Source organism: Xenopus laevis, chromosome 1L (assembly GCF_017654675.1).
Source record: "Xenopus laevis strain J_2021 chromosome 1L, Xenopus_laevis_v10.1, whole genome shotgun sequence".
NCBI classification, from domain to species: Eukaryota; Metazoa; Chordata; class Amphibia; order Anura; family Pipidae; genus Xenopus; species Xenopus laevis.
The window spans coordinates 171,547,655-171,575,434 of NC_054371.1; the positions used below are offsets into that span (position 1 = coordinate 171,547,655).

General features: G+C 41.0%; 1 protein-coding gene across 4 annotated transcripts in view; it reads left to right on the forward strand.

The window, feature by feature from the left end:
* The window catches only part of rimbp2.L (RIMS binding protein 2 L homeolog), a 211,219-nt gene that overhangs the window by 92,588 nt on the left and 90,851 nt on the right, over window positions 1-27,780 (forward strand). For all 4 annotated transcript variants that reach the window (XM_041567214.1, XM_041567218.1, XM_041567220.1 and 1 more), the window contains exon 6: window positions 2,574-2,714. In XM_041567214.1, coding sequence (XP_041423148.1) covers window positions 2,574-2,714 — 141 coding nt within the window. The remainder of the gene's footprint in view (window positions 1-2,573; window positions 2,715-27,780) is intronic.

Genomic DNA, 27,780 nt, shown 5'->3' on the forward strand with positions numbered 1-27,780 from the left:
GTAGTCATGCATCCACCTTGCAGCACGTGCATTCAATAAGTGTCCTGCTTTAAAGGAGTGAGGTGTTAACCCTAAGCAGAGGACCCTGTCTAGGGTGCAATCATTTTGGGAAAAGAGGAAATATGTTTACAGTGGTTTATTGTTGCTTTTTTATCCACGTTTATTTATTGTCCACATCCAACCTTGCTAAACATCTAATATGTGTCCTGCATGTACCTGGACACTATGAACCTGCTTCAACTGGAACCCACTGTCTTAATAATCTTCTCAGCCAAGATATAAACAGTTCATGATGGCGGCATGCAGGCAGTAAATATATAATGCACTCAGTGGGTATGCCCAGCTGGAAGAACCATGGATGAGGGCACACATTGATTTGTCTTGGGTACTAAAGATTCTTGACCCGACTCTGGTCTATATACAGCTCCTTGGACAACCTTCTTTAGTAAATTATTTAGTCTTTATACCATATTTTTTTTTTTAAATATATTTATCAGAAGTAGGAAAATACAATTTTTCTGATTCTGACGTATCTAGCGTTAATTAAAAAGTGATTGTGTTTTCATACAAGGAACAGAAATCCAGCAGGAAAAACACATATTACAATTTAGTTCATAATAATTCTGTTAAGCTGATTTTCCACCGTTTATGGAAATATCATGTTTTTTTCAAGGTTTCCAAAACACGGTGCACTGATTTTCTGAGCTTTTTGATGTCACTTAAACGTAATTAAATTGGGATTGTGTTGCACAGTTATTCCGTTACTAATAACCAGGATAATTGTCTATAAAAAAACAATGACACCTGAGAGATGGAAGGAGTCAATTCATCAGTAACTAAAACTGCAGGTGTGCAAATTGCAGAAAAATCTGTAACCCTGGGCAACCAATCCACAATTAGCTTTGATTGGCGTAGTGCTTAAAAAACAATGCAATCATGTATCTAATTAGCTGCGGGTTACATAGACAGAGCAGATTTGTCTTTATAAATAAGCCAGGGCAATGTATTCTTTGTTGAAAAATAGTTTCAGTTGGTCACATAATTATTCGGAGACTTTAAACTGAACCTTCATTAGCTGGAAAGTATAATGGGAAGGTAACATAAGCTCATGTGAGCATGTAACATTTTTGTTTTTAAAGTTGTCGTTCACCCTTAAGTTAACTTAGGGGGTTATTTACTAAAATCCAAATTTAGCTCATATTTTATTTAGAAAAAAAAACACGACCAAACTCACATGCCCGATTTTAGCTTATTTATTTTAAAAAAACTCGATTAAATCGGTTGGTGGAAAAACAATAAAATCCAGTGGGGTAATTCCTGAGTTTTTTTGGGCTTTTTTTAAACAAATCGGTGGTTTTTTTTTTTTTAGTTTTTGCCTGAAAACCCAGAAAAAGTTGGATTTTTGGGCTAAACCTAGCGCAGTACATAAACCATACAACAAAAAGATTGGTTGCACTCAAACTCTATTTCCCCCTGTGAAGTTAATTTAATTGGGCTAATTGTTGCCACCACTCACCCTGTAACTGGGTGGGTCCAGGTGCTAATGCCCTGGACTGTTCGCATTCAATATATGCAGGTCACTCACCGTTTGAAGTCCCTGGCCCAGGTGCAGCGCCCGAACCTGCAGCTTTGGGAGACACGACAGTCAATAGAATCCAATATTGCGCGTACTTTCACGGAGCAGCAGACAACGGTGGTTTTAAAAGGTTTTATTTCCCCAACAGATCACCTAACGCGTTTCGTGAGTCATCACACGTACTCATAGGCATGAGAAAACCTAGCGCAGACCATGAAAACTTCAAACTCCGATAGGTGCTTCTCCCATTGACTTATACAGGACCACAACCGGTCTAAGATGGCTGATTTTCATATTCGGGGGGTCACTGATGCTTTAAGGCAAAACATTTATTGTTACTTTATATTCCTCGTCTTTCTGTTCAGGCCTCTCCCTATTCCTATTTGTATTCATATCAGTTTGGACTGTAGCAACCAGATCTCTGAAATTGCAAACTGGTGAGCTGGTAAATAAAAAGCTAAACAGTTCAAAAAACAAAAATGATAAAAAATAAAAACCAATTGCAAATTGTTTCTGAATATCACACTCATCATACTGAAACTTAATTTATAGGTGAACAACCAACTTTACAACCTCCGTAGATCTCTTACATGTGCTGCAATTGCCTATGTACTGTATACATTAACATTTAATACAGATCAGTACACTAACGCTTACAAATAATGACCTCCATTCAGCTTAAACCAATTCGGCCACTCGAGCCATGTGCATCAGGCTATAATTTTATCCCAGTGGATATAGCAGATTCCTTGCCAGAGATCTCAGCATAAGTTCATAAGTATCAGTGTCAGTGGAACTGATTCATAGTAATGACATTCAGTCAAACTGCAAAAGATGGGCCAGAGTGAGCCTCTACTTGTTTTCTGTACTATGTGCATTTAAATGAATTTGTTATTGTCCTGCTGTATGTAAATAACCTACAGCCTCATTAGGTTTTATGATAAATTGTACAGTAGGATCCAGAACATAATCAGGCTTTGTTTCCTTCTGCTCCTAGTTCAGAAATGATCTCCAGTGCCTGCCGCCATTGGTTCAACACAGATCCTACAGCCACATCCAATTTCTAGAAGAAAAGCCACGCCCCTTTAAATCCGATGTCACTGCAGTGTCGCATGAAAAGTTGCACTGGAATTTTCTGGTGAGTATTAGCGCTTATCCTTTCCTATTTTTTACTTTCCCTTTAGATTAGTGGTGGACAAGTTGCCTGTTGTGTAATGTATTTCTAGCTTTAAAAGTGTAAAAATAAAACTTAGCTCAATGATCGAAAATGTCATTATAAGCAAAATTTCCAATGTACATTTATACCAGATCTTTATTTGCTTTAAAGTTATTTGTAGAGGTAATTGCTGTTGAAAGTAATACCAGCCCTTCCCAAAAAGTGCAGAAGAAGCCGGCAGATAATCCGACCTGGAAAGACGTGTGCAAGACATTGTCGGAAATGGAGTCATGGTTGAGCAGACCCAGCTTCTGCTACATTGTTTCAGGAGTCAGAATCCGTAGTTCAGAAAGCGACAGATACAGTAAATAATGCTTTCAGCTGCAGTTACTTTTACAGATAACTTTTCAACCAATGAAACTGTTTAATTCATGTATATGAAAGTTGCTATGAATCATATTTTCCTTCATTAGGCAAAAGGTTATTGTTGGAGTGAAATCCCTGTCAAAGGGGTTGTTCACCTTTAAAATAACATTAAGTATGATTTAGAGAGTGATAATCTGAGACAATTGGTTTTCATTTTTTATTATTTGTGCTTTCTGAGTTATTTAGATTTTTATTCAGCTGTTCTCCAGTTTGTAATTTCAGCAATCTGGTTGGTTGATTTGAATGAGAGACTGGGCTATGAATAGTTGAAGGCCTCAATAGTAAGATGAGTCAGAAAATGCAGCAACAATACATATGTAGACTTACAGAGCATTTGCTTTTTAGATGGGGTCAGTGACCCCCATTTGAAAGCTGGAAAGAGTCAGAATAAGAAGGCAAATAATTTAAAAGCTATAAAAATAAAAACTGCCAAATGGCCAATTGTAAAGTTGCTTAGAATTATCCATTCTATGACATACTAAAAGTTAACTAAAAGATGAACCACCTCTTTAATATTAGCCCTAGAAGTGCCAGTGTAGTACTCGCTGGTGTTCCACCCCATCTGTCAGAATCCATCAAGGGTAACTGGCAGTAGTTGCATTTTGCTGTTCATCCTATCCATCTAAGAGTTTGTATTTATATTTATTTCTTATGTATTTAAGTTGTCCTAAAGACATATATAGTTATCGCAGCAGACTTCAGTTTTTTCCTTATTAAGGCTATTGAGTGACACAAATGAGTGCTGATTCATTGATCTGTGTATGCTGACAAATTGCATGCTTTATTAAAGTCAATGGCAGTCACGTTGCAATGCGCTTCAATAGACATTAATGAATCATCGCTCCGTCTCTTTATTCTTTAATAACAGGGCGGCTCTAATAAGAATTCTGCTTGCTGGTTGTTTTATTGTTCTGGAACCTTACACAGTGGCTGTGAGATTTACAGATGAATGTATGTAATAAAGAACAGACCGGAGTTTTTATTTTTTTTTCTCCGGGCTCTGAAACTTCATAAAATCTGCATTCATTGTACTACGGCACCTGGCACTTTGTGGATCGGGGGTTCTGCTATTGTATGTGCGAATGAACTCATACATTTAACAGTGCCATTGCCCTCAAATACAGCTTGTGCCTCCGACTATAGGTTTGCGCATACAAATGAAAAGTTATAATGGAGAAAAAAGTTAATTCCTTTGGGCATGTTAGTAATGCTATATTTCTTTGAAGGGAAAAGATTAGCAGCATATTTTTTTTCTCTTATATTCAATATATTTTTCAGACTGAATGTGACTGTTCATGCAACCTAACTATACTGCAACAAGAAGCTTTCATGCAGTAGTTGTCATATATAGGCAGTTGCATATTCCTTCATTTTTATTGCTAGCTAGGAAGTGACCGGGCAAATGTTTTAGCAGCAGATTTATTGTTGCAGTTCTCAACAGAATGCTTACAGGTCAGATTGTCTGATGTCAGCAATAACGTTTTGTTTGCCCCAGATCTCACTAGATGCCAGTCTGTTCTGCAGTTGCACATAGAGTCATTACTACAAAATAGGGATGCACTGAATCAACTATTTTGGATTCGGCCGAACCACTGAATCCTTTCGTGAAAGATTCAGCCAAATACCGAACTAAATCGAAAACCTAAATATGTAAATCAGTGAGTGGGACTTAACATATTTTACTTCCTTGTTTTATGACGAAAAGTCACATGATTTTAAGAATTCGGATTTGGCTCGGCCAGGCACAAGGATTAGGCTGAATCTGAATCCTACTGAAAAGGGTGAATCCTGACCAAATCCTGAATTGAGTGCATCCCTACTACTAAAATACAATAAAAGGGGGAATTTGCCTTAAAACAGGACATAGTGATATTATGAGACAATTTGCCATTTATCTTCTTTTTTTTTTATTATTTTCTGATTTATAGTTCATTTAGTTATTTGTTCAGCAGCTCTTCACTTTGGAATTTCAGCAACTATCTGGTTGCTAGGGCACTGTTTCAGCTAGCAACCAGGCAGTGGTGCTAATGAGAGACTATATTATGTATAGAAGAGAGACTGAATAGAAAGACAAAGACTAAAAAAAAACAATAACAATAAAACTGTAGTCTCACAGAGCAATAGTTTTTTGAAAAGATGGAAAAAAACAAGAAAAAGGCAAATAATTCAAAAACTATAAAGAATGAAGACCAACTGAAAGTTGCTATTTTCAAAAGGTTAAAGGGGTTGCTCCCCTTCACTTACACTTCTTTTTTTGTTTTGTTTTTTCAGACAGTTCCCCTTTACTTACACTTTTTTGGTTGTTTTCAGAAATAAAGACTTTTTCAATGGCTTTCTATATTCTATTAGATTTTTCTAATATTGTAGATTATTTATGATTGATTCTTCACCTTCTTATGTCTTTCTGAAGCAGCTCTGGGAGGAGGCTCACTAATTCTGTAAACTGTTCTAAATTGAAACATTAGTTAAAACATTCTATTGAGCAGAATATAGTCCTGCATCAGGTCGTTACCTGTGGAATACCCGCAAAGTGGTCAGGTTTCGGGCATAAATAATAAATAAATAAAATAAACTGATAAAGCCGATAGTCCACGGGTAACCCATCTGGTTACCCGGCTACATTGCAAGATTGGACCCTCCCCTGTGTTTATGGCAAAAATCCTTGTCCTATCTAGCTGAATATACAGATAGTTGTGTTATCATTTCCGGTTACTGGTGACATCACTTACGATTTTGCAGTTGCTCTTAACCTTCCTAATGCCGCGACCCTTTAATACAGTTACTCATGTTGTGGTGACCCCCAAGCATAAAATAATTTTCTTTGCTACATTATAACTGTAATTTATCTGTATTGTCATTGCATGAGATGTATATCATCGGAGCACGACAGGGGAACAAGCAATGTCAATGGGCAACTTGAGCTAAAGATAGGTGCTCTCTCAGCATCAGCAACTCTACCGTGACTTTATTCAGGGAATGGCAACAATATACAGCACTGCACGATTGCAAAGAGCAAAAGAAATAAAGCAGATATTAGCAGTGCGTTAATACTAGTAGCAACAATGCCGTGAATGTTAGTGACACACTTATACAAGGTAAAAGCTTTCTCATGGGGATGATACATTTGAACCGTAACTCACATGTTAAGGGCAGTCTCAAGGTCCCGGTTACCCGTGACACCAACATGGTGGCTTAAACTAGGACTAAACCGATCGATTTCTCTTCTCTCACTGCACCACTCTGGCTTCAGGCAAGACCAAGCGAGTGCCGAACGGCAAAGGCTTCCTGCCTCCGGTAAGGTTGGCGGAAGAGGCGTGGTACTGGGTCAAGATGCATGCACTACTCTACCTCTGACCCGGGAAGCTCTCCCTCTTCTTTCCGCCATTTTGGCCTCACCTCTGACTGGAAATATGGGTTTTTCGATGGTTTTAGGCAACCCCTGTGAAAGGTTCATTTGACCACCAAAGGGGTCGCGACCCACAGGTTGAGAACCGCTGCTCTAGAGCAAAATCCCTGTGTTTCATTAAAGGCAGCTGTTAGAATTGATACAATAGTTGCTAATACTCCAGAGATGCTGCTGAGAAACATATCAACTAATGTAGCAAATTGTAACAGTTGAGAGAGCTGTTGAAGAGCTGCCACTCTTGCATCTCATTATCTCTGTCATATCCTCTGTGCTAAAAGTGTCACTTCAGTAAATCTGCCCCATGCCACGGCGGAACATAAATAAGTGCTTCTTGTAGCAACCTAGACATTGGTTTGATTAACTTTTAACTTCAGATTTACAAAGGGAAGTCGCTAACATAAATAGCTCACAGCAAAAAAACTATTGTAGTATTAGCAGTAGTAGCATAAAAATGTAATAAGATCCAAATGAAGAATAGTACATTGATACAGTACATGCAAATCTTTGTTCTTACTGATTTGCTTTGTGTTTACAACCTCTGTTACATTTCCCCCACAGACTTTTATCTCTCTACTTCAAATGGAAGTAGAGCAGAAAGAAGGTTAACGAATCAAAAACTCGCCCATGGTCTTGCATTGAGCTAAAATGACCCCAATGTGAGATATCATAGTTCTCACAGGAAAGAACTGAATCCTTCTCTTAGCAGGGAACTGGCTGGTTAAATTAAAACACTTTCCTGAACATTCCTGGCTGTCAGGACTGTGTGAACAATAATAATAACATTTAAATTGCAGGATTAGGTTTCATGAGTTTAGGGTTCACTAGTTTGTAGTTTTATAAATCTGCCCCTTAGGGTCAGGTCACACAGGCAGATTCGGGGAGATTAGTCACCTGACGACCAGTAGAACACAGTTTGAAGTGAAATACGTGGATTTGTTTATTTAGCCCATGAACATACAAATTTAGGGCAACGTTTCGGGCACCACTGGGCCCTTTATGAAACCTAGTGACTACATGCAAACACAGTGTTTTATAGAGCGCACGACAGGAGTGGTAAGTGACTCCTCCCTGTCATACTGACATAAAACATAAAAAAATCCTTTTGTAATGTCCACATTTTAGTCCATTTGTGTTAGTTCATATGCCTGTGTGAAAAACAATATAAAAATAGTGGCACAATATACTGGTCTTATATTACCTGAGACGGTTTTTTTTTTGACTGATTCTGCACACGGTGCTCAGTTCTTTTCTGAGATTTCTATTCATATGCAGATCCCGTAGTCGGTACACAGTGTATTTCACAGACCAGTTTAATGGGTCCGTGGGTCGGAAGGTACCGACTATGTATAGGTAGGGCTGTATTTATATTAATGTGGCCCTCCAGTGCCTATAAATATTTTTATTAAAAAAAAAAATTGCCCAGCCTCTTCCACGGAAATCCAGTGAAAGAGTTGGGGGGGTGAGGGTTAGGGGGCCATGCTGGTTTGCACTGCGCACTGACGTCACACACACTACGTAGGGGACGTATTTAGGTCCAATGCCTAGAGCAGCATCTGATCTAAATACAGTCCTGTGTGTAGAGTGGGGTTGTGGTTATGGGGCTATGCAGGGTAGTGGTGCAGGTTGAATTGCCCGTCAACAGGTCTGAGTCTGCCCGGCTGGACCCATGCCTAAGTTTTTAGTTGAGATGAACTGTATGGGGCCTATTTATCATGCCGTGTCCAAAAACTTCAGTCAAATAGACCAAGCATTATTTTTATTGATTTTAGGCAATCTTGTAAACCTCCAATGTAAAAAGCAGAGGTTGCTTGAAAATGCCATATATGAATACCACTCACTGTTTTAAGGCTTTTTGGACACTGTTCTTTTTCACTAGACTTGCTGCCTGAATTTTTCCCATTGACATTAATGGCTTGTGTGAAATCTGAAGTGGAGTGAAATTTGACAATTGATGGGGGGCATAAAAGAAAATACACCTTTATATACACCTATATGTAAATATTCCATTATTTTATACCACTTGTTAATCTGGTATTTCTGGTGTAAATCATTCAACACACAACTCTAGGCACATACACAATTCATTTGTAACGTGCCAGTTTAGTAAGTCTATCAAATTAAATACTGCCCATCTGCTAGACAAATATCTGAAGTTTAAGCCATGTGGATCCTTCCCATGAACACCGCCAGGTTGTACTTCATTTCACACCTGATAGATTGCAAGAAATGAGCAACTCACACACAGCACTTTACTTTAAAATTGATGCCTTCATTATGGTGACATGCAATCTGTGTGCCCAGACCTGGCATTCTGTTCATCTTCTGTCATTAATCTGCTGTGGCATCAATTCAGCTGAGAGCCAAGCTATGTTTGCTCTCCGTTACCAGGTGACAGTGGCGGGTACCACTGGCTGCAGCTGCCGATAAGGGGCCAGGCTGAAATGGACATGGAAGTGCACTCTCTTGTTCAGCAGACTCAGATAATGGATGTTTTATGCTTCTCCTGCCAGGAGGGCATCTATTTGCCTTAAGTGTAAACAATATTTAGGTATATTTTTTCCTATGCACAGTACATTCGATTGCAACCATTAATATACATTCACTGGTTTGCAATTAAACTTTTTTTTTATTTCAATCAGTCGCTGGGAATTTCTTATTTTTTTTATTTATATATAAGTACAACAATATTCATTTATAATGAGGCTTTAGTTAGATATTTTACAACTAAAAATTGCCTTAAATATACACACAATAGGATTTTAAGTATACAGGTAAGGGATCCATTATGCAGAAGGCTCCAGGTTACGGGAAGCTCATCTCCCATAGACTCCATTTTAATCAAATAATTCATGAGAAAAATATTTTTTTTTATTCCATTCAGTCGCTGGAAATTTCTTTATTTTTTACATTTTATAGAAGTATAACAATATTAATTTAAAATAAGGCTTCAGTTAGATATTTTACCACTAAAAATTGCCATGCCTTAAATATACTGTATACACACAATGTGATTTTATGTACAGGTAAGGGATCCATTATCCAGAAGGCTCCAGATTACAGGAAGCTCATCTCCTATAGACTCCATTTTATTCAAATTATTCACATTTTTAAAAATGATTACTTTTTTCTCTGTAATAATAAAACAGTACCTTGTACTGCATCCCAACTAAGTTATAATGAATTCTTATTAGAGGGAAAACAATCCTATTGGGTTTAATTCATGTTTAAATAATTTTCAGTAGACAAAGTATGGAGATCCACATTATGGAAAGACCCCTTATCCAGAAAGCCCAATATACCAATTTCATTGGTATAAATAGAAACAGATAACATTTCCAGCATAAATCCTATTGGTTTTGGGTCTAAAATAACATTGAACATATAACCACCATCTGGTACTGCAAGGATTATGGTCTGAATCATGCAGTCAGGCATTTTTATCTTGCCTAGTAATCAGCTAGCTTATGTAATTGGCTTGCTGTAGGAGATCATGGACACCATGTTCCTCACTCATTGAGATTCTCAGCTTGGAGTATCCCACAGTACACAACCCTATGTTTCATTCTTAAACCATGGTGGGTCCCCTTTACTGTTTAAGCAGCCTCTGCTTCTCTAGGAAGGCTTTCCAGTAGATGTTGAACACAATGCTGGTAGGATCTGCTTCCATTTAGTGTTGGGAATGTCAGAGCTCTGCCACAATGAAGTAGTAAGGGGCCAATGACCAGTGTCACTGGTATCTGTTAAATTGTATAAAGTTCTGCACTTAAAATGAAGCATTACATTGCTGTTGCTAAATAAAGTAGATTCACAGGATTTCAGGTTATATAAAGATATTTATATATGACCTTGGATGCTTTCTTCCACAAAGTTTTAGACCTGTTGTAACTGCAGGGCCAGAATGAGTTCAGAATAGAGGCAAATAAGTAGCCCAGAACTTTCTATCCAGGATATATATATATATATATATATATATATATATATATATATATATATATATATATATATATATATATATATATGTATATGTATATGTAGAAGGGTAAGATTTTTCTAAACCTCAGGGATTGAGTTGGCCAACTAGGCTGGCTCTGTTTTCCCAGAGAGGAGGGGGAGTAGTTCCGCATAGGTTATAAAAAGGGTTGCTTACATGTGCTCTGCCTCTTTCCAGTGCACCAACTCGCTGGAGGAAGTGGGGTGTTGCTTTTAGGGCGTGAGGTGGTGGAGGTAGCCCTCAGTATAGGAGAAGTAAGTGACAGGAAAGAAATTGTTATAGGTCACTCTAAACGTGACCATTAGGATCAGGAAAGTTGGTGAGCAGCTAAGGCTCCTGCAAGGAGTTTAGTGAGGGGTTAGTACCCTGCGGCACCTCTGCTGCCAATATAGAGACCCAAGCAGTCAGGCAGTAATTAAAGGGAAGGTTGAGGCACCTGACCCATACGCGTGTTACATATATATCCCTAGCTTCCTTGCAAGTCAAGCTGCAGGTTCCAATGTATTCTTAGCATTTTCTTCATGTCTTACGTTTCACTTTTCAGGCTGTTTTCTCTATTCAAGTTTCTCCTCCATCTTTTAGACTGGCCCTTCTTTCTCTCTGTAATTGGATTTATTGTTTTTGTACTCTTTAGTCTGTTTCAGTCTGTCGAGGTATATGCTCTTCTATTTCTTTTCTTATTCTTATTTCTCTTCCTGCTATCAGGTTTCGGACTGGGCTGGTGGTGGGCCTGGGCCTAGACTTGCTCCCTGATTGGCTGCCCCTAAAGAAAAGATCTTATGCTGCTGTGCATCGGCGTTCGTGCATGCACACAGCGCAACAGTATTTGCACATGGGCGGGGAGGGATTTTAGAAGTCGTGTTGAAGTCCCGGTGAACCCCAAATGCTCTAGTCTGACCCTGACTGCTCTTTCCAGTCATCTCCTCCAGCCTTTCCCAGCATACAAAAATTCAAATGCCCTGAAATATAGTGTTTAATATGGGTAACTTGGTGCATTGTGCTGTCCTTGTGTACATGTATTTATTTGGCAGGATAAACCTAGGCACAGTTGGCTACACATTGAATACATTTTAAGGATTTTCCTCGCAAGTAAATATTTTTTCATGCAGATAAAGGCAGTGCTCCAGTAAAACTCCATTGCTGTCAATACCCTGCAAGATTTGACTGGGAAAGTTTAGAGGTGGCAGATCATTTCCACTCTCTGATGTGTCTGTCTTAATTAATTACTAAATACAGGACTGAACTTTCAAGCTCACAGAATCAGTATTGACCTTTTCTGCCCCTTGGCCTTCTATTTGTCACATCTCTTAGCTGCTATATGTCTTTCTATATGTATGTAACCATACTTGTATTAAAGGGATTCTGTCATGATTTTTATGATGTAGTTTTTATTTCTAAATTACACTGTTTACACTGCAAATAATTCAGCAAGTGTATTTTTTTAATTTGTAATATTGGTGTGTAGGCAGCCATCTCAGGTCATTTTGCCTGGTCATGTGCTTTCAGAAAAAGCTGCTTTCTGGCAGGCTGTTGTTTCCCCTACTCAATGTAACTGAATGTGTCTCAGTGGGACCTGAATTTTACTATTGAATGTTGTTCTTAGATCTACAAGGGATCTGTTATTTTGTGTCAAGGAGCTGCTATCTGTTACCTTCCCATTGTTCTGTTGTTTGGCTGCTGGGGAAGGAAAGGGAGGGGGTGATCACTCCAACTTGCAGTACAGCAGTAAAGAGTGATTGAAGTTTATCAGAGCACAAGCCACATGACTTGGGGCAGCTGGGAAACTGACAATATGTCTAGCCCCATGTCAGATTTGAAAATTAAATATTAAAAAAACCTGTTTGCTCTTTTGAGAAATGGATTTCAGTGCAGAAGCCTGCTGGAGCAGCACTATTAACTGATTCATTTTGAAAAAAAACATTTTTCCCATGACAGTATACCTTTAAAATTGTGTGCAAATTCCAAAATATTTGAAGGGAATACTTGTACATTTGTGTATTTGTGTATCCCACAATAAAACCATAGCGAATATAGTGAATATGCCATTATCATTATGAGCCATAATGTTGCCGAAATGCCATTTTTGTTTGAAATAAGTATCTTCCTGATGTTCTCTTCTCTAGTGGAATTAGAGATGTATGAGGATATGATTGAGGTATTACAGGGAGCAGAAACAGCAATTAAGGGAAGTTAGAGATCTCTGCATGGTTTTAAATACATTTGCATTTATAAAAAGGCAGAAGCCCTTTAATTCCACAGCGCTGAGGTGCTGGTTTATAAATAGCTTCCAGACAGCTTGGCCTATTCATTGAAAAGTTGAATGCTGAATTCTCTTCTGTACTAAGTATAAACATCTATGCATACCTCCCAACTGTCCCTTTTTCGGAGGGACAGTCCCTCTTTTGACAGCTCAACCCGCAGTAACTCATTTGTACTGGAAAGTCCCTCTTTTCTCTGCACTGAACAGCCAGAAAAAGAAACAGTTTCTCACTTAATTGGCTTTTAGCAGAGAGCCCAGAACAGCTAACAGGTGCAAATAAGATACTTTGTAACAATTTTGAGACACAAAAACACAGTTTAGATAAGGAGAAATATTTTCAAACTTTCATAACCTGCCAAATTTTATAAAACGAACATGGTACTTAGGGGGTGTGGCCTCAGAAAGGGGTGTGGTCAAAAAATTGCTGCGCTACGTGCGGGAAAACATTTTTTGTCCCTCTTTTTACTTCCAAAATGTTGGGAGGTATGTCTATGTACAGTATATGAGTATGGCAGCAACTCCTTTTGTAATTAGACCAACAGTATCTGCTGGTACCTGGCTTCTTTGGGTGTTAGAAATACAGGTAGGACTTATATAAAAGAGAATTTGACATTGTACTTTATGTGTAGATATTAAGGTAACTCAATGGCAACTGTAGCCCTCTCAGTACTTAAAGTGAGCTCAGTGTGCCCCATAAATGATGTATACAGCTAACGCCAGTTCATCTTTAGGATGTGCAGGACACTGGAACACATGTACATAAGGGTATTTCTTGCACAGAGTTTAGATCATGCTTTACAGGCTGAGTCGATTCATTTTGTGGGATCTACTGCTCAGATAACACGAGCAGTAGATGAAGCACTTATGGATCATACACATTTTAGAAAGATAATAATGTAAATGGTGATGACCCCCGGCCTAGGATCAAGCTCACTCTGTTTGGATCCACGTTGCGGGATTTTAGTGAGCTGGCGATCAGCTGCTATGGCTATAACCTGAATTATTGCTGCAAGCACAGAACAGTCTCATAGCAAACCTGATTAAGTCATTAAACTGCAGAGCAGCAAGGTCTGTAAATGAATTCCTAATCAGGACGCCCAGTCTCCAGAATGACATTTCCGCCAGGAGGTCTGCACTGTAGCACAGAAAAAGAAGTAAAAAAGCAATTACATTCCCTAACGAAATATACTTTAATTTGTTCCTATCCTAGCTGGCTTTCAAACCCAAAATTAAATTAGACTTATTAATGAGGGTTATTTGATTTGGCTAAAATGATGTACCTTAATGCATCGGAGACCATGGTATTTACTACATTACCACTGCCATATTACTTCAGATTCATGCACTGAAGCGAGTTTTATAGCTGCTGTGATTTATCCCTATCTTGACACTGGGTGCTTGTATATAGATCAAGTTGAAAGCTATTGGCTTCCTGGAATTAAAAATCTCTCTAAATATATTATTTGCTCAGTTTTGGAATGTCTGCTGTAAAGTTTGCCATATGTGGGATAATATAAATTGCCAACTCAGACTCTCCAGACCAAGTTGGCAGCTTATTGGCCCATATATGGGTTCCTGCCGATTGATATCTGGCTGATATTTGGCCATATACCTGAAAGTTTTGAAAAAGGACTGTATCTGCAGGATGCGATCTTCATCCGATGGGTCCCCATAGGTCCACAGTATGACCTGATAATTGGCCCCAGGGATTTGCAAACCTGGCTGGATATTTATCTATGGATCCATTCTAAGGGTTGGTCCCATACACAAGCTAATACCACTTTAAGGGTAGTCATAACAACCTCAATCAAACTCTTTAAATCGTAGGCTATATTGCTTATTACATAATGTAACGTTAAACAAACCCAGTGCTTTTGTATTTCCGGTGCACCTTGATCATATCCTCATATCCCCAATCATGTTCCCAGCATTGCCCAATCCTGTCTGTTCTTTTAGGCCTTCAATAGTAGAGGATAATTTTAATTTGGCTACAAAATAGAGAGAGGGCAAATCAGGGCAACTCCCAAAGCATCTATGTGAGTTGACATGTCTGCCAGGGCTGCAGTTATTAGCTTTGAGTGCCTTCGCTTCTGTGCTATTCCTTGGATTCATTCTAGGATTATTGACTTCTGCATAAAGCAAAGCAGGTGAATAAATGTGTTACTTTCTTGTCAATAACCATTTTATCAGACAGCGCCACAGTGGGGCTCATAAATAGGGTTCACGGAAGATTTTTCAAGATGTACTATTCAGCTGCTACTAAGTAGCCTCCATAACATTCAGAATACATTTGTGTGTGTTTTAGGAGATCATCACTGCTGCTTGTGATACTTCCCGTTGATGTCAGTATCAAGATAGAACCTGCACCAGCAATCATCAATATGCCCATGCCCATTGTGCCATTGCCATTACAGAAAGTAATAAGACAAACAACCGTATTTTAATCACAACAGTTACTGTATCAATTATCATTGCTAATTTAGCAATTATTTCCAAAACTACTCTTATCACCTAAAGCTTGCCTATCATTTCCAGACACAAATAGGAAATGTATTTATTCATTAATAATGTCCTATTAATTACCATTGCTGACTTGTGGCCACTTTTATTTTGCATATTATTCAGGATCTTTATTGCTCTGCTTTAAAGACAATTGTCTCTGCATTTACAAAGTCACAGTATAGCTAAAGGCAGCCTGGCAAGGATGGATGGCATTGTATAACAGAAAGCTATGGGTAAACAGTTCGTCTGTAAAGAATATGAACCTGGGAATCTTCTAACTGACAAGTAAATTGAGTGACAGCCCTTGCAGCCATCAGGGAACTTGATATATTGAACTGGCATGCAGAAAACAAATGTATGATGGAACTAGCAGTAAGGAGCACAGATGCAGTTCAATGTTTTCAGTATGCAAGTATCGCTGTGTAAATTAAAATATTCATGCCTACAGCAACCTTGCAGTCAGAAGATCATTAGAAAATCTGTTTGATACGATAACAAATACTTGTCGAAGGACCAATCACCAAGAAATCTAAATGATCAATTTAAATTTAATATTTCTATTAATATTTGTTTTTTAGGGTTTAATACTCGACTAAACGTATCTTCCAGTATTAGAACTACAAACAGTTGTATACTGCACAGCTTATATTTGCTACGTAAATGTGAAATGTGTGCTCTATATCAGGTTAAATGGCTGCCGTCAAGGCTATTCAACAACGTATTTACTATAGAGATAGATTAAGGAGAAAATACACATTCTATGTTACAGGGAAACAGTTTGTTATATTTAAATGCACCCAAAATCCTTTGTATCTATTTTTTTTATTTTACTGGTCCTTTCAGGCAATTGAAGCTTCAAGTAGTAAGAAAATGTTTGCAGTAGAAACTAGAGAATGTGTTAATTTCTGTGCATCCAGCCTTAGCATTAGACATCAAAAAGCCAGCTATCTAAATCCCTGCCCGCGGAAGCTTTCTGGCTTTGCCATGTTGCACAGTGTCTTGCACACAGGAATGCTCTCTCTTTGATATTTTAAAGCAAATAAGTATGTGGGGAGCAGCAGGTTCTCAATGCCTGCCGAGTAGCCTTCTGCATCAGTGCTGCCTGATTTTAAAGAGCAAGATTTACTTTGCAGAAGAAATGAACAGGTTAAGCCTATTAGATCGCTTCAGCCAAATGAATGACAGAAATGAATCTGTTAATGGTTTAATTGTTATGTTGTCCTGCTTTACAGAGAATATGACAATGTCCATTACAGGCATCAACTTTTGCTACTAGACATCTTTGTCTGATTTCTTTATTAACTAAATACAGGTATGGGACCTATTATCCAGAATGCTCGCGACCTGGGGTTTTTTGGATATAGAATCTTTTCCTAATTTGTCAGCAATTTTAAAGAACAGTCCTCTCTATGTAGCTAGGAAGACAACCCATTCAGTGCAAGTGGAACAGGCAGACTTACAGCAGGGGACTCACTGTTTCCCGCAGTTAATCAGGAGAGAAGTTTTCTTGGGGCCATTTGACAAATTACATTTGATATTTTCCTTGGAATATTTTGGTCCTGCTTTAAACACTGATAGATGTAGGAAACATGCAATTAAAAGTAGATTTTATAGCCAGCGGGGAGCATGTGTTCTAGGTGAGCGCATTGGAAACCAGTACAGCGTACCATTCCAGTCTAAATGAAAAACAAATATTAATGTCTTTCTCCCCACAGTGATTCTGCTCTTCCATCTCTGTTGGATCCCTAGTTTAGTGTAATGCAGAGTTTTGTCATGCAGAGGCATTGCTAATTTAGCCTCAAAGAGAAGTCAGCGAGATTTCCACCTTCAAGCTGTGCTTGGAACTACTCCTGGGGGCTTAAAGCCATGCTTTCCAACATATTATACAAACAAAAGTAAAACGAGTGGATTCCCACTGACCACTCACATTGCAATGCCTGATTACTGGTGTCCTTAATCCTATAAAATATAGAGACATCAGGAACAACTCCTACTGGCATAGTGGGGGTCATGAGGTCTAATCATGTATCAAGTAGATACTTCAGTCTCAGTCCCCTCTCCTACCTCGCACTCTGTCCCCTTTATAACTCTGCCCCTACCCATCAAATCCTCATTAGATCCACCTCTCTACTGAAAGGGACAGTAACACCAAAAAATTAAAGTGCTTTAGCCTAATTAAATTACAATGTACTGTTGCTCTGCACTGGTTTCTTTCAGAAACACAACTATAGTTTATATAAACAGGGTGCTGTGTAGCCATGGGGGTGCAGACATTCAAGGCTCATGTTACATAGCAGATAACAGATGCATTCTGCAGAATCCCATTGTATTCTATTACAGAGCTGATCTGTTATCTGTAACCTGTGCCTTTTCTCTTTTTTCAGCCTAAATGTCTGCCCATATGGCTACACAACAGCCTATTCATATAAACTATAGTAAACTTTCTAAAGCAAACACATAACTTTTACCAATGTAGGGCAACAGTAAATTATGAGGCAGATTTATCTAGGGTCGAATATCGAGGGTTAATTAACCCTCGATATTCGACTGCCGAATTGAAATCCTTCGACTTCAAATATCGAAGTCAAAGGATTTAGCGCTATTCCTACGATCGAACGATTGAAGGAATAATAGTTCGATCGAACGATTAAATCCTTCGAATCGAACATTTCGAAGTATTTTAATCCATCGATCGAAGGGTATTCCTTTGATCAGAAAATTGTTAGGAAGCCTATGGGGACCTTCCCCATAGGCTAACATTGGCCTCTGTAGGTTTTAGGTGGCGAACTAGGGGGTCGAAGAATTTTTTAAAGAGACAGTACCTCGACTATCGAATAGTCGAATGATTTTTAGTTCGAATCGTTCGATTCGAAGTCATAGCCGTAGTCAAAGGTCGAAGAAGCCAATTCAATGGTCGAAGTAGCCATATTCGATCATTCAAAATTCAAAGTATTTTTTCTTCTATTCCTTCACTCGAGCTAAGTAAATGGGCCTCTATATTTTAATTACTTTAAAATGCTTTTTTTATTTTAGTGTTACTGTTCCTTTAACTGCTGTGCCCCTTACATCACCCTCCGTCCCTGTACGGTCCAGGCTTATATTTTTTAAGAAAAGCTACCTGGGAGATATTACATATATCAGAGTGCCATCTTCATGTAGAGTTTGTGTAAGAGTATTGAATATGCTGCCTTTCGCTATGGCAGTGGGGACATTAAAGTGATTAGATCAAGGCACAGCTGCCTTTCAAAAGTACTGAAAATCATGGGCATATCTCCAACTTAAATCAGATGCATAAGCATGTTGCTTGCGAGCCACTGGTTGGTGATCAGCGGGTTATGCAGATGTTTTTACCTCTCCTGATCTCCCCATTTCACATCCTGTTATCTTAACTATTTCAATTGCATTGTGCAGGATGAATTGCTCCATTTTTTTTCTGGTCCTCATATAAAAAAAGGGAAACCGAAAATGTGAAACTTTTGGATGTATTTTTATAATTATTTGTTGACAATTAAGTATCCTTGACCTTGTATCCATGTACTGTATGTGGTAACATATCATCCTCATATTGCACCTGGACAGCAAAACCCTCCTATAGAAACATCTCCCCTTACTTCTAGCCAAACCCAGTACTTTCTATGACAATGACATTGCGGATGTTTCATGGGGATAGGAAGCTTATTTCAGAGCCACTGCTGTTCATCTTTCATTATAATCACTGGTTGCTTGGAAATATCTGACCTTAGCAACCAGAAAGCTGCTGAAATTCCAGAGCTGACCAAAAAGCCACAGAAAATAAAATATGAAGACCCATTATCTCATGAGATCACTGTATTAAACATTCATTTACAGGTAAATTGTAAATTACCCATTTAAAGGCTTATAGGCAGCAACTATTCAGATACAAAAATAGCAAAACAGAGCTTGCTGTACTAAAGTTGCTATAATTGCCTATTACAGAAATGTTTTGAAAGTCTGAATTACAGGGTCTAGGTTCTGCATGTGGCTATTCAGTTAGTAATACGTAGTATAAAAGACTGCAACATATAAAAGTTTTGATTAGTTTATGTTTGTGCTGCACCTCCAAGGTGAGGGCCATTGCATTTTATGGTTCCCCCAATAAGAGATTGTTAATATTGGCTATAGTCTTGTGGGTACATGGACTGATGGTTTCCAAACAAGTGGGTCCACCTGATGGCTTGTGAGTGCTCCTGACTGGGTTTCCATGTAGCCCAGTGCATATATGGATGAATCCTGGAAGGCACACCCATTCCTGTGTATAGAACAGTAATTACTTGCAGAGAAATGACCTGCCACTCGCTAGCATTCTCTCTGTGTGTATTCTGGAGGAGAGTGTTGGGCTGTGTACCCTCCTCCTGTAAAACCCCCCTGGGAGCCCAGCTCTGTCTTCCAGCTGGCACTGAAAGGTCACTTCTAACTAGATGAAGCTCTTAATGTAATCCACCGGCGCAGTTTGCACTTTCCAGAGCATGTGTTTGCAATAGGGAGTGTCACCGAGAGAGGAAGATGGATGTGTGTGTGTGAATTAAATGGCCAATCTGCTGTGTAAGTTACAATGCATGCATCCTATTCATTCTGCAGATTGTATACTTCTGTATTAGCAGGGGTGTATTAGAAATGACATTAGAAATGACAAGAAATCCCACTTATAAAGTAGGGCATATGCACAAATATTTATGGTGACCAGATTACCTGATCGTTGGAGAACACTTACAAAAATGCAATTAACACTGACATTTTTTGCTTCATTTACATATGAAAATGCACCATGTTATTTGGTCATGGTACAATACTACTAATAAGTTTTCAGGAATACATTTTTGTAACCTTATTTTTAATCATGTCTGAAATAGATGAGCAGCAGCACCGGTAAACTATTGTTACTTCTCATTCCAGGTATGGTACAAGTACCAGATTACAGTATTAGGAAAGTCCTGGGCTAAAATGCATTGATTGTTAACGTCCCTGATTTTTTTAAATGACGTGTTAACATTATTATTACAGTTAGGTGGGTGTATACAAATGATATTACCATGTATTTCTACTCTGCTATTAATATCTACAATCAGCATTAATGACATGTATAATCTATCCAACGTCACATCAGCACTTACCAACAAGTTTCCTCCTCACCTAATGGGAATGGAAAGTGCACAGTGCGGCAATGGGACTGAAAGGAAGGGCTGCTAATTATATGTGAAATTCTTCTTTCCAGTTGTTTCACATTGCAACTTGGATTATTTCTGTTTCTTACTAATACAACTGGATTTTTATATGGTGCACAATGTACTGAATTAACCGTGAAACCATTTCAGGTCAGTGGACTAATGTCACGGCCGGCACCCAACACCAGAACAAGTGCTCGAATCCTAGTTCTGAGCTAAGCTTCACCAGTGGTGTGACCACCTTTGAGCTTCGGGAGGAGCCCTCAGCCTAATCGGGTGCCACCTGGTCTTACGAGAGGTTCAAGCAAGTGTTCTGGCAGGCAATGGGGCACGGCTGGTAGCTAGAGTCTTTGGGACCGAGGATCACGGTAACAGACAAGGATAAGGCAGAAGGATCGTCAGACAGGCTGGGTCGTGGCAGGCAGAAAGCAAGGGTTGTCAGGCAGGCAAGGGTCAAAACCGGGTATCAAGCAGGAAGGGTACAAGCAGAAGAGTAGTCGGATATCAGGCACAGGTCAGGATACAGAATTCAGGATGGTCAAGGTACAGGCTGGGTCAAACACGGATAATCAGATTCAAACAGGCAAAATAGCACAAGGCTTCAGAACAGAGCACCAGAAACAAGTTCTATCACGGGCAGTTTGCTGGGAGTGGAAGTGGCCTATTTATACCCTGTTTGGACGCCAAGGTTTTCGCGCCAAAATCGACGCACACGCGTCAGGATCGACGCGCGCGCGTCCGCGTCAAAATAAAGGAAACGAGACGCGGGCGCGCGCGTCCTAAGGAGGCAAGATGGTGGAACCACGAGGCGGGCGTCCCCGCGGCCGGCGTGGCGGGCGTCCCCGCGGCCGACTTACAGCACCCCCAATCCCAGGTAAAACAGATTTCCTTACATTACCCCCCTCTCTAGGGGGGGACACCGGACCCCCAGGCTTCCCAGGAAACTTTAAATGGAACTGCTTCCTAAGACGATCAGCCTTGATGTCATCAACTGAGACCCAGGAGTTCTCCTCAGGACCGAATCCTTTCCACCTAGTGAGGTACTGGAGTTTGTTACGTACCATTCGGGAATCAAGGAACTCCTGTATCTCAAATTCAGGCTGACCGTCAACTTGCACTGGAGGGGGAACAGAAGTAAGGCGAGTATTAGCGGCAGGTTTAAGTAAAGAAACATGAAAAGAATCAGAAATCTTGAAATTAACAGGCAATTTAAGGCGAACAGACGAAGGGTTGATAACAGTAGTGATGGGGTAAGGACCAATGAAACGGGGACCCAGCTTAAGGGAAGGAACCTTTAGCTTGATGTTTTTGGTAGAGAGCCACACCAAGTCTCCCACTTTATACTGGGGTGCTTCTCTACGTCTTTTATCAGCAGCCCTTTTCTGAGCAGAAGTAGCAGTAGACAAGGAATCATGTACCTGGGACCAAATCAAGGAAAATTGTTCGACAGAGGAATTAGCGGAAGGGACAGAAGAACCAGAATTAGAGAAGGAAAAGGCTTTTGGGTGTAACCCATTAACAACAAAAAATGGAGACTCCCCAGTGGAGGAGTGGGTAGCGTTATTGTAGGCAAATTCTGCCCAGGGTAACAGTTCTGCCCAGGAAGATTGATTTTCGGACACAAAACATCTTAAAAATTGCTCTAAAGACTGGTTCACTCTTTCGGTTTGCCCATTGGTTTGTGGGTGATAGGCGGTTGAAAAAGAAAGATCGATCCCCACTAACGAGCAAAATGCGCGCCAGAACTTAGAGATAAATTGAACACCTCTGTCTGAAACAATATTACTGGGAAACCCATGCAACTTAAATATATGTTGAATAAAAAGTTCGGACAAAGTTTTGGCAGATGGGAGGTGGGGAAGAGCAATAAAATGACCCATCTTACTGAATCTATCCACCACCACCCAAATTACTGTTTTCCCCTGGGACACAGGCAACTCCACAATAAAATCCATAGAAAGATGGGTCCATGGTCTTTCAGGAATAGGGAGGGGAATCAGTAACCCTTGGGACAAATTTCTAGAAGACTTGGAGCGTTGGCAGACAGGACAAGAATCCACAAAAGATTTAACATCTTGTTTACAGGTCGGCCACCAAGCACTTCGAGTAAGTAATGAAATAGTTTTACTTACACCAGGATGTCCTGCCATCTTGGAATCATGAACCTCTCTTAGAACCTGTTCTCTAAGATCTTCAGGAACAAAAAATCTCCCAACAGGAGTGTTAGAGGGAGCGTCTGTCTGAACAGGGGATAACAAAGAAGAGAGGTCAGATTCCAAAGTAGCCACAATGACTTCACCCGGAATAATTGTACTACAGTCATCAGTTTCAGAATATATTGAGTCAAAGCTTCTGGAAAGAGCATCTGCCTTGACGTTCTTTGTACCAGGCCTAAACGTCAAGGTAAAGTTAAACCTAGAAAAGAACAAAGCCCACCTTGCCTGTCTGGGATTTAGACGCTTTGCTGACTCAATATACAACAGATTTTATGGTCAGTGTAGACCGTAACCTGGTGTTTAGCCCCTTCTAATAGATGCCGCCATTCTTCAAAGGCCCACTTGACAGCTAATAGTTCTCTATTCCCTATGTCATAATTTGCCTCTGCAGGAAGAAATTTTCTAGAGAAAAATGCACAGGGATGTAACCTATTAGTAGTCGGGTGCCTTTGAGAGAGAATTGCCCCTGCTCCCACCTCAGAAGCATCTACCTCAACTATAAAAGGTAGTGTTGTATCGGGATGGCGGAGGATTGGGGCAGAACTAAACTCCCTTTTGAGGAACTCGAAAGCTTGGATAGCTTCCGGAGGCCACATACTGGGGTCAGCACCTTTTTTAGTAAGATTTGTGATAGGAGCCACAATAAGAGAAAAATTTTTAATGAATTGCCTATAATAGTTGGCAAAACCTAGGAACCTTTGGGTTGCACGTAAAGAATATGGTTGGGTCCACTCCAGGACAGCTCTTACTTTGTCTGGATCCATTTCGAGACCCTTGGAAGAAATATTAAATCCCAAGAACTGTACGGAAGCAACCTCAAAAATACATTTTTCCAATTTTGCATACAGGTTATTAGCTCTAAGCCTACGCAATACCTCACAAACATGAAGACGATGATCAGACAGATTGGCAGAGAAGATGAGGATGTCATCTAGGTAGACCACTACGTATATCCCCAGCAGGTCCCGAAAGATGTCATTGACAAACTCCTGAAACACTGCTGGGGCGTTACATAGACCAAACGGCATAACAAGGTACTCGTAGTGGCCATCCCTAGTATTAAAAGCCGTTTTCCACTCATCCCCCTCCCTGATCCGAATGAGGTTATAGGCACCCCTCAAGTCAAGCTTGGAGAAGATCTTAGCATCCTTGACCTGGTCAAATAGTTCGGAGATTAATGGTAAGGGGTAGCGATTTTTTACAGTGATTTTGTTAAGCCCCCTGTAATCAATACAGGGGCGTAAACCACCGTCTTTCTTACCCACAAAAAAGAACCCTGCCCCCGCAGGGGAACAGGAGGGCCTAATGAAGCCCCTGTCAAGATTTTCTTGTATATACTCTTTCATTGCCTGGGCTTCGGGCAATGAAAGAGGGTAGGTTCTACCACGTGGAGGAATTGACCCAGGAACTAAATCAATAGGACAGTCATACTGCCGATGCGGAGGTAAGGTCTCAGCTGCTTTTTTGGAGAAAACATCAGAAAAAACAGAATAAGCTGTGGGTAACCCCTCAAAAGAAGTAGTGGCTACTACAGAGGGAAAACAAACCCCACTACATCCTGTACCCCATTGAGTCACCCCCTTAGAAACCCAGTCTATCAGAGGGTTATGCCTCTGGAGCCATGGTAAACCAAGAATAAGAGGAGAGGAAGCTCCCTCAATGAGGTATAGAGCTATCTCCTCACAGTGTAGATCATTTGCACACATGGAAAGATTTGTGGTCTTTTGGGAAACCACCCCTGATCCCAAGGGTCTTTTATCGACAGCCAGAATTCTCAAAGGAGGATTGAGGGCAACCAAAGGAATTTTATTTTTAGCAGCGAATGCTGCGTCCAAGAAATTACCCTCCGCCCCAGAATCAATGAAGGCTGACAATTTAACAGTGCCCGTAGGCCAGGTTAATTTAACAGATAATAGGACCTTGGAGGCAGATTGGGGAGAGGAAACGCCTGCACCCAAATGGAGCTCCCCTTCTCCATTTAGGCTAGAGCGTTTCCCGGCCTCTTGGAACATTGATTGAGGAAGTGACCCTTCTCCCCACAATACAAACACAACCCAAGAGACCGCCTCCGTGCCTTTTCCTCAGGAGAGAGGTGAAAGATGCCCAGCTGCATAGGCTCCTCCTGAGGTTGAGACACAGAGGGGTTTGACAACTTAGCACTAAAATTATGCTTATACAAAGAAGAAGTACCCTGTTCCTCCCGATTTTCCCTCTGTCTCCTATCTACCTGGATAACCAGAGACATAAGGTCATCCAGACTGGTAGATAGGGGGTAATTGACCAGGCTGTCTTTGACAGATTTGGCTAGACCGATGCGAAACTGGCTCCTTAGAGCTGCATCGTTCCAGCCAGTCTCCACCGCCCACCTACGAAACTCTGTGCAGTAAATTTCCACCTCCCGTTTACCCTGGCGTAGTTTGCGAATAGCGGAATCGGCCGAAGAGGCGCGATCCGGGTCATCGTAAAGAATGGCCATAGAGCGGAAGAAAATATCTAAAGAGAAACGGGCAGGGTCGGTGGCTGGCAATCTAAGTGCCCAGACTTGGGGGTCACCCACTAATAGGGTCATTACGAACCTGACCTTTTCCTCGTCAGAGGGAAATGAGTGGGGGAAAAAGCTGAGGTACAGCTTACAGGCTTCTTGAAAAACAAAAAACTGGGTTCTGTCCCCACCAAACTTGGCCGGAAATGCAATCTTGGGTTCCTGAGGTCTGAATACAGCACCCCTATCAGGCAGGGAACCCACTGAAGGAGTAGGAACAGAACTGGCTGGCTGCTGCGAGGGTTCCAGCTGGCGTGTTAGGTTATGAAACCCCTGGAGTAGATAGTTCTGCTTTTGCTCCTGCTCCTCCATGCGTTCCAGCAGCGTAGTTAGCAACAGCTCGGAAGAAGATGGAAGTGGAGCAGCGGCAGCAGCTTCGGTGTGATCGTCGTCCTCCATGGCCCGTGATAATGTCACGGCCGGCACCCAACACCAGAACAAGTGCTCGAATCCTAGTTCTGAGCTAAGCTTCACCAGTGGTGTGACCACCTTTGAGCTTCGGGAGGAGCCCTCAGCCTAATCGGGTGCCACCTGGTCTTACGAGAGGTTCAAGCAAGTGTTCTGGCAGGCAATGGGGCACGGCTGGTAGCTAGAGTCTTTGGGACCGAGGATCACGGTAACAGACAAGGATAAGGCAGAAGGATCGTCAGACAGGCTGGGTCGTGGCAGGCAGAAAGCAAGGGTTGTCAGGCAGGCAAGGGTCAAAACCGGGTATCAAGCAGGAAGGGTACAAGCAGAAGAGTAGTCGGATATCAGGCACAGGTCAGGATACAGAATTCAGGATGGTCAAGGTACAGGCTGGGTCAAACACGGATAATCAGATTCAAACAGGCAAAATAGCACAAGGCTTCAGAACAGAGCACCAGAAACAAGTTCTATCACGGGCAGTTTGCTGGGAGTGGAAGTGGCCTATTTATACCCTGTTTGGACGCCAAGGTTTTCGCGCCAAAATCGACGCACACGCGTCAGGATCGACGCGCGCGCGTCCGCGTCAAAATAAAGGAAACGAGACGCGGGCGCGCGCGTCCTAAGGAGGCAAGATGGTGGAACCACGAGGTGGGCGTCCCCGCGGCCGGCGTGGCGGGCGTCCCCGCGGCCGACTTACAGCACCCCCAATCCCAGGTAAAACAGATTTCCTTACAACTAATAGATGGATATATGGTTATCAAAGCTTCTCATGTCAGCATAAATAGGAAATGTTGGTTCTTTATATTGAGTTAGTGTGATGCCTGAATATAACTCTCTCTAAGGATGCACTACTCCTCAGCATTTCAGTCATTTTTAGTAGATCAGTTTTTTTCCCTTTAGGGTAAGGACACACTGGACGATTTGTCGCCAACGTTTTAAAAAAGTAAATCGCGGCGACAAGACGATCGTATTTTTTGGACAGACGATTCACAGCGACTATTGGCACAGAGCGATTTGTATCCCATTACTCTGTGCGGTACGTGCTCCACCCAAACCGGAAACGGTTTGTGCTTCCCGCTGTAACCTGGCGTCTTTACGTGCTTGCATTCTTGCGTCATTGCGTTCGCATTGTAATTTGAATACAATTGCTGCTACTTATCTGTATGTGTGTGCGTGTCTAGGAGATTTCAGTGCTTTTCTAAGTACATGCTATTTCTGATAAATCGCTCGGAAAAGGGTCTCAGTGCGTTTTGGAGCTACAGGCGATTCACAAACGCGCTGTTGGCACAGGAGCTGGCGTCTTTCATTTGTTTTTGTTCAGAGACAAAACGAGCGATATGTCGCCGCGATTTGCTTTTTAAAAACGTTGTCGAAAAATCGTCCAGTGTGTCCCTACCCTAACAGACACAGTGCAGAATGCAAAGTCACATTTTCAAATGCAAATTGCTGTGCTATTCCCCTACAGCAGTGATCCCCAACCAGTAACTCGTGAGCAACATGTTGCTCTCCAACCCCTTGGATGTTGCTCCCAGTGGCCTCAAAGCAGGTGCTTATTTTTGAATTCCAGGCTTGGAGGCAAGTTTTGGTTGTATAAAAACCAGATGTACTGCCAAACAGAGCCTCCTATAGGCTGCCATACCACATAAGGGCTACCAAACAGCCCTTGTTTGGCACCCCAGAGACTTATTGTGCTTGTGTTGCTCCCCAACTCTTTTTACATTTAACTGTGGCTCACGAGTAAAAAAAGGTTGGGGACCCCTGCCCTACAGTAAAGTGTTTTCCCCCCCAGAATTCCAGCTTGATTATTAGGGTGCCCCAGATTCAATAGTTACACATACACATGGTTAAGCAGAAGAGGCAGGAGGCAGCAATTGGGCAAGAAGTGCGTTGGAATGCAAGCACTTCTAATGAATAGTGTCAGTATGCACAATATTTGCATGCATTTTAGAGCAACCTCACTTTCAGTGTAAATAATTTCAATCACTATCAGCGCTGGGCCACGCTGGGAAGGCGCCCTAGGCAGTCGTGGCGCCTGTTTGCATGCGCTCATTTGCGCTCGCTTGTGCATGCGTGAATTGAAGTTTGTGCGCATGCGCAGAGGCGCAAGAAGTAAA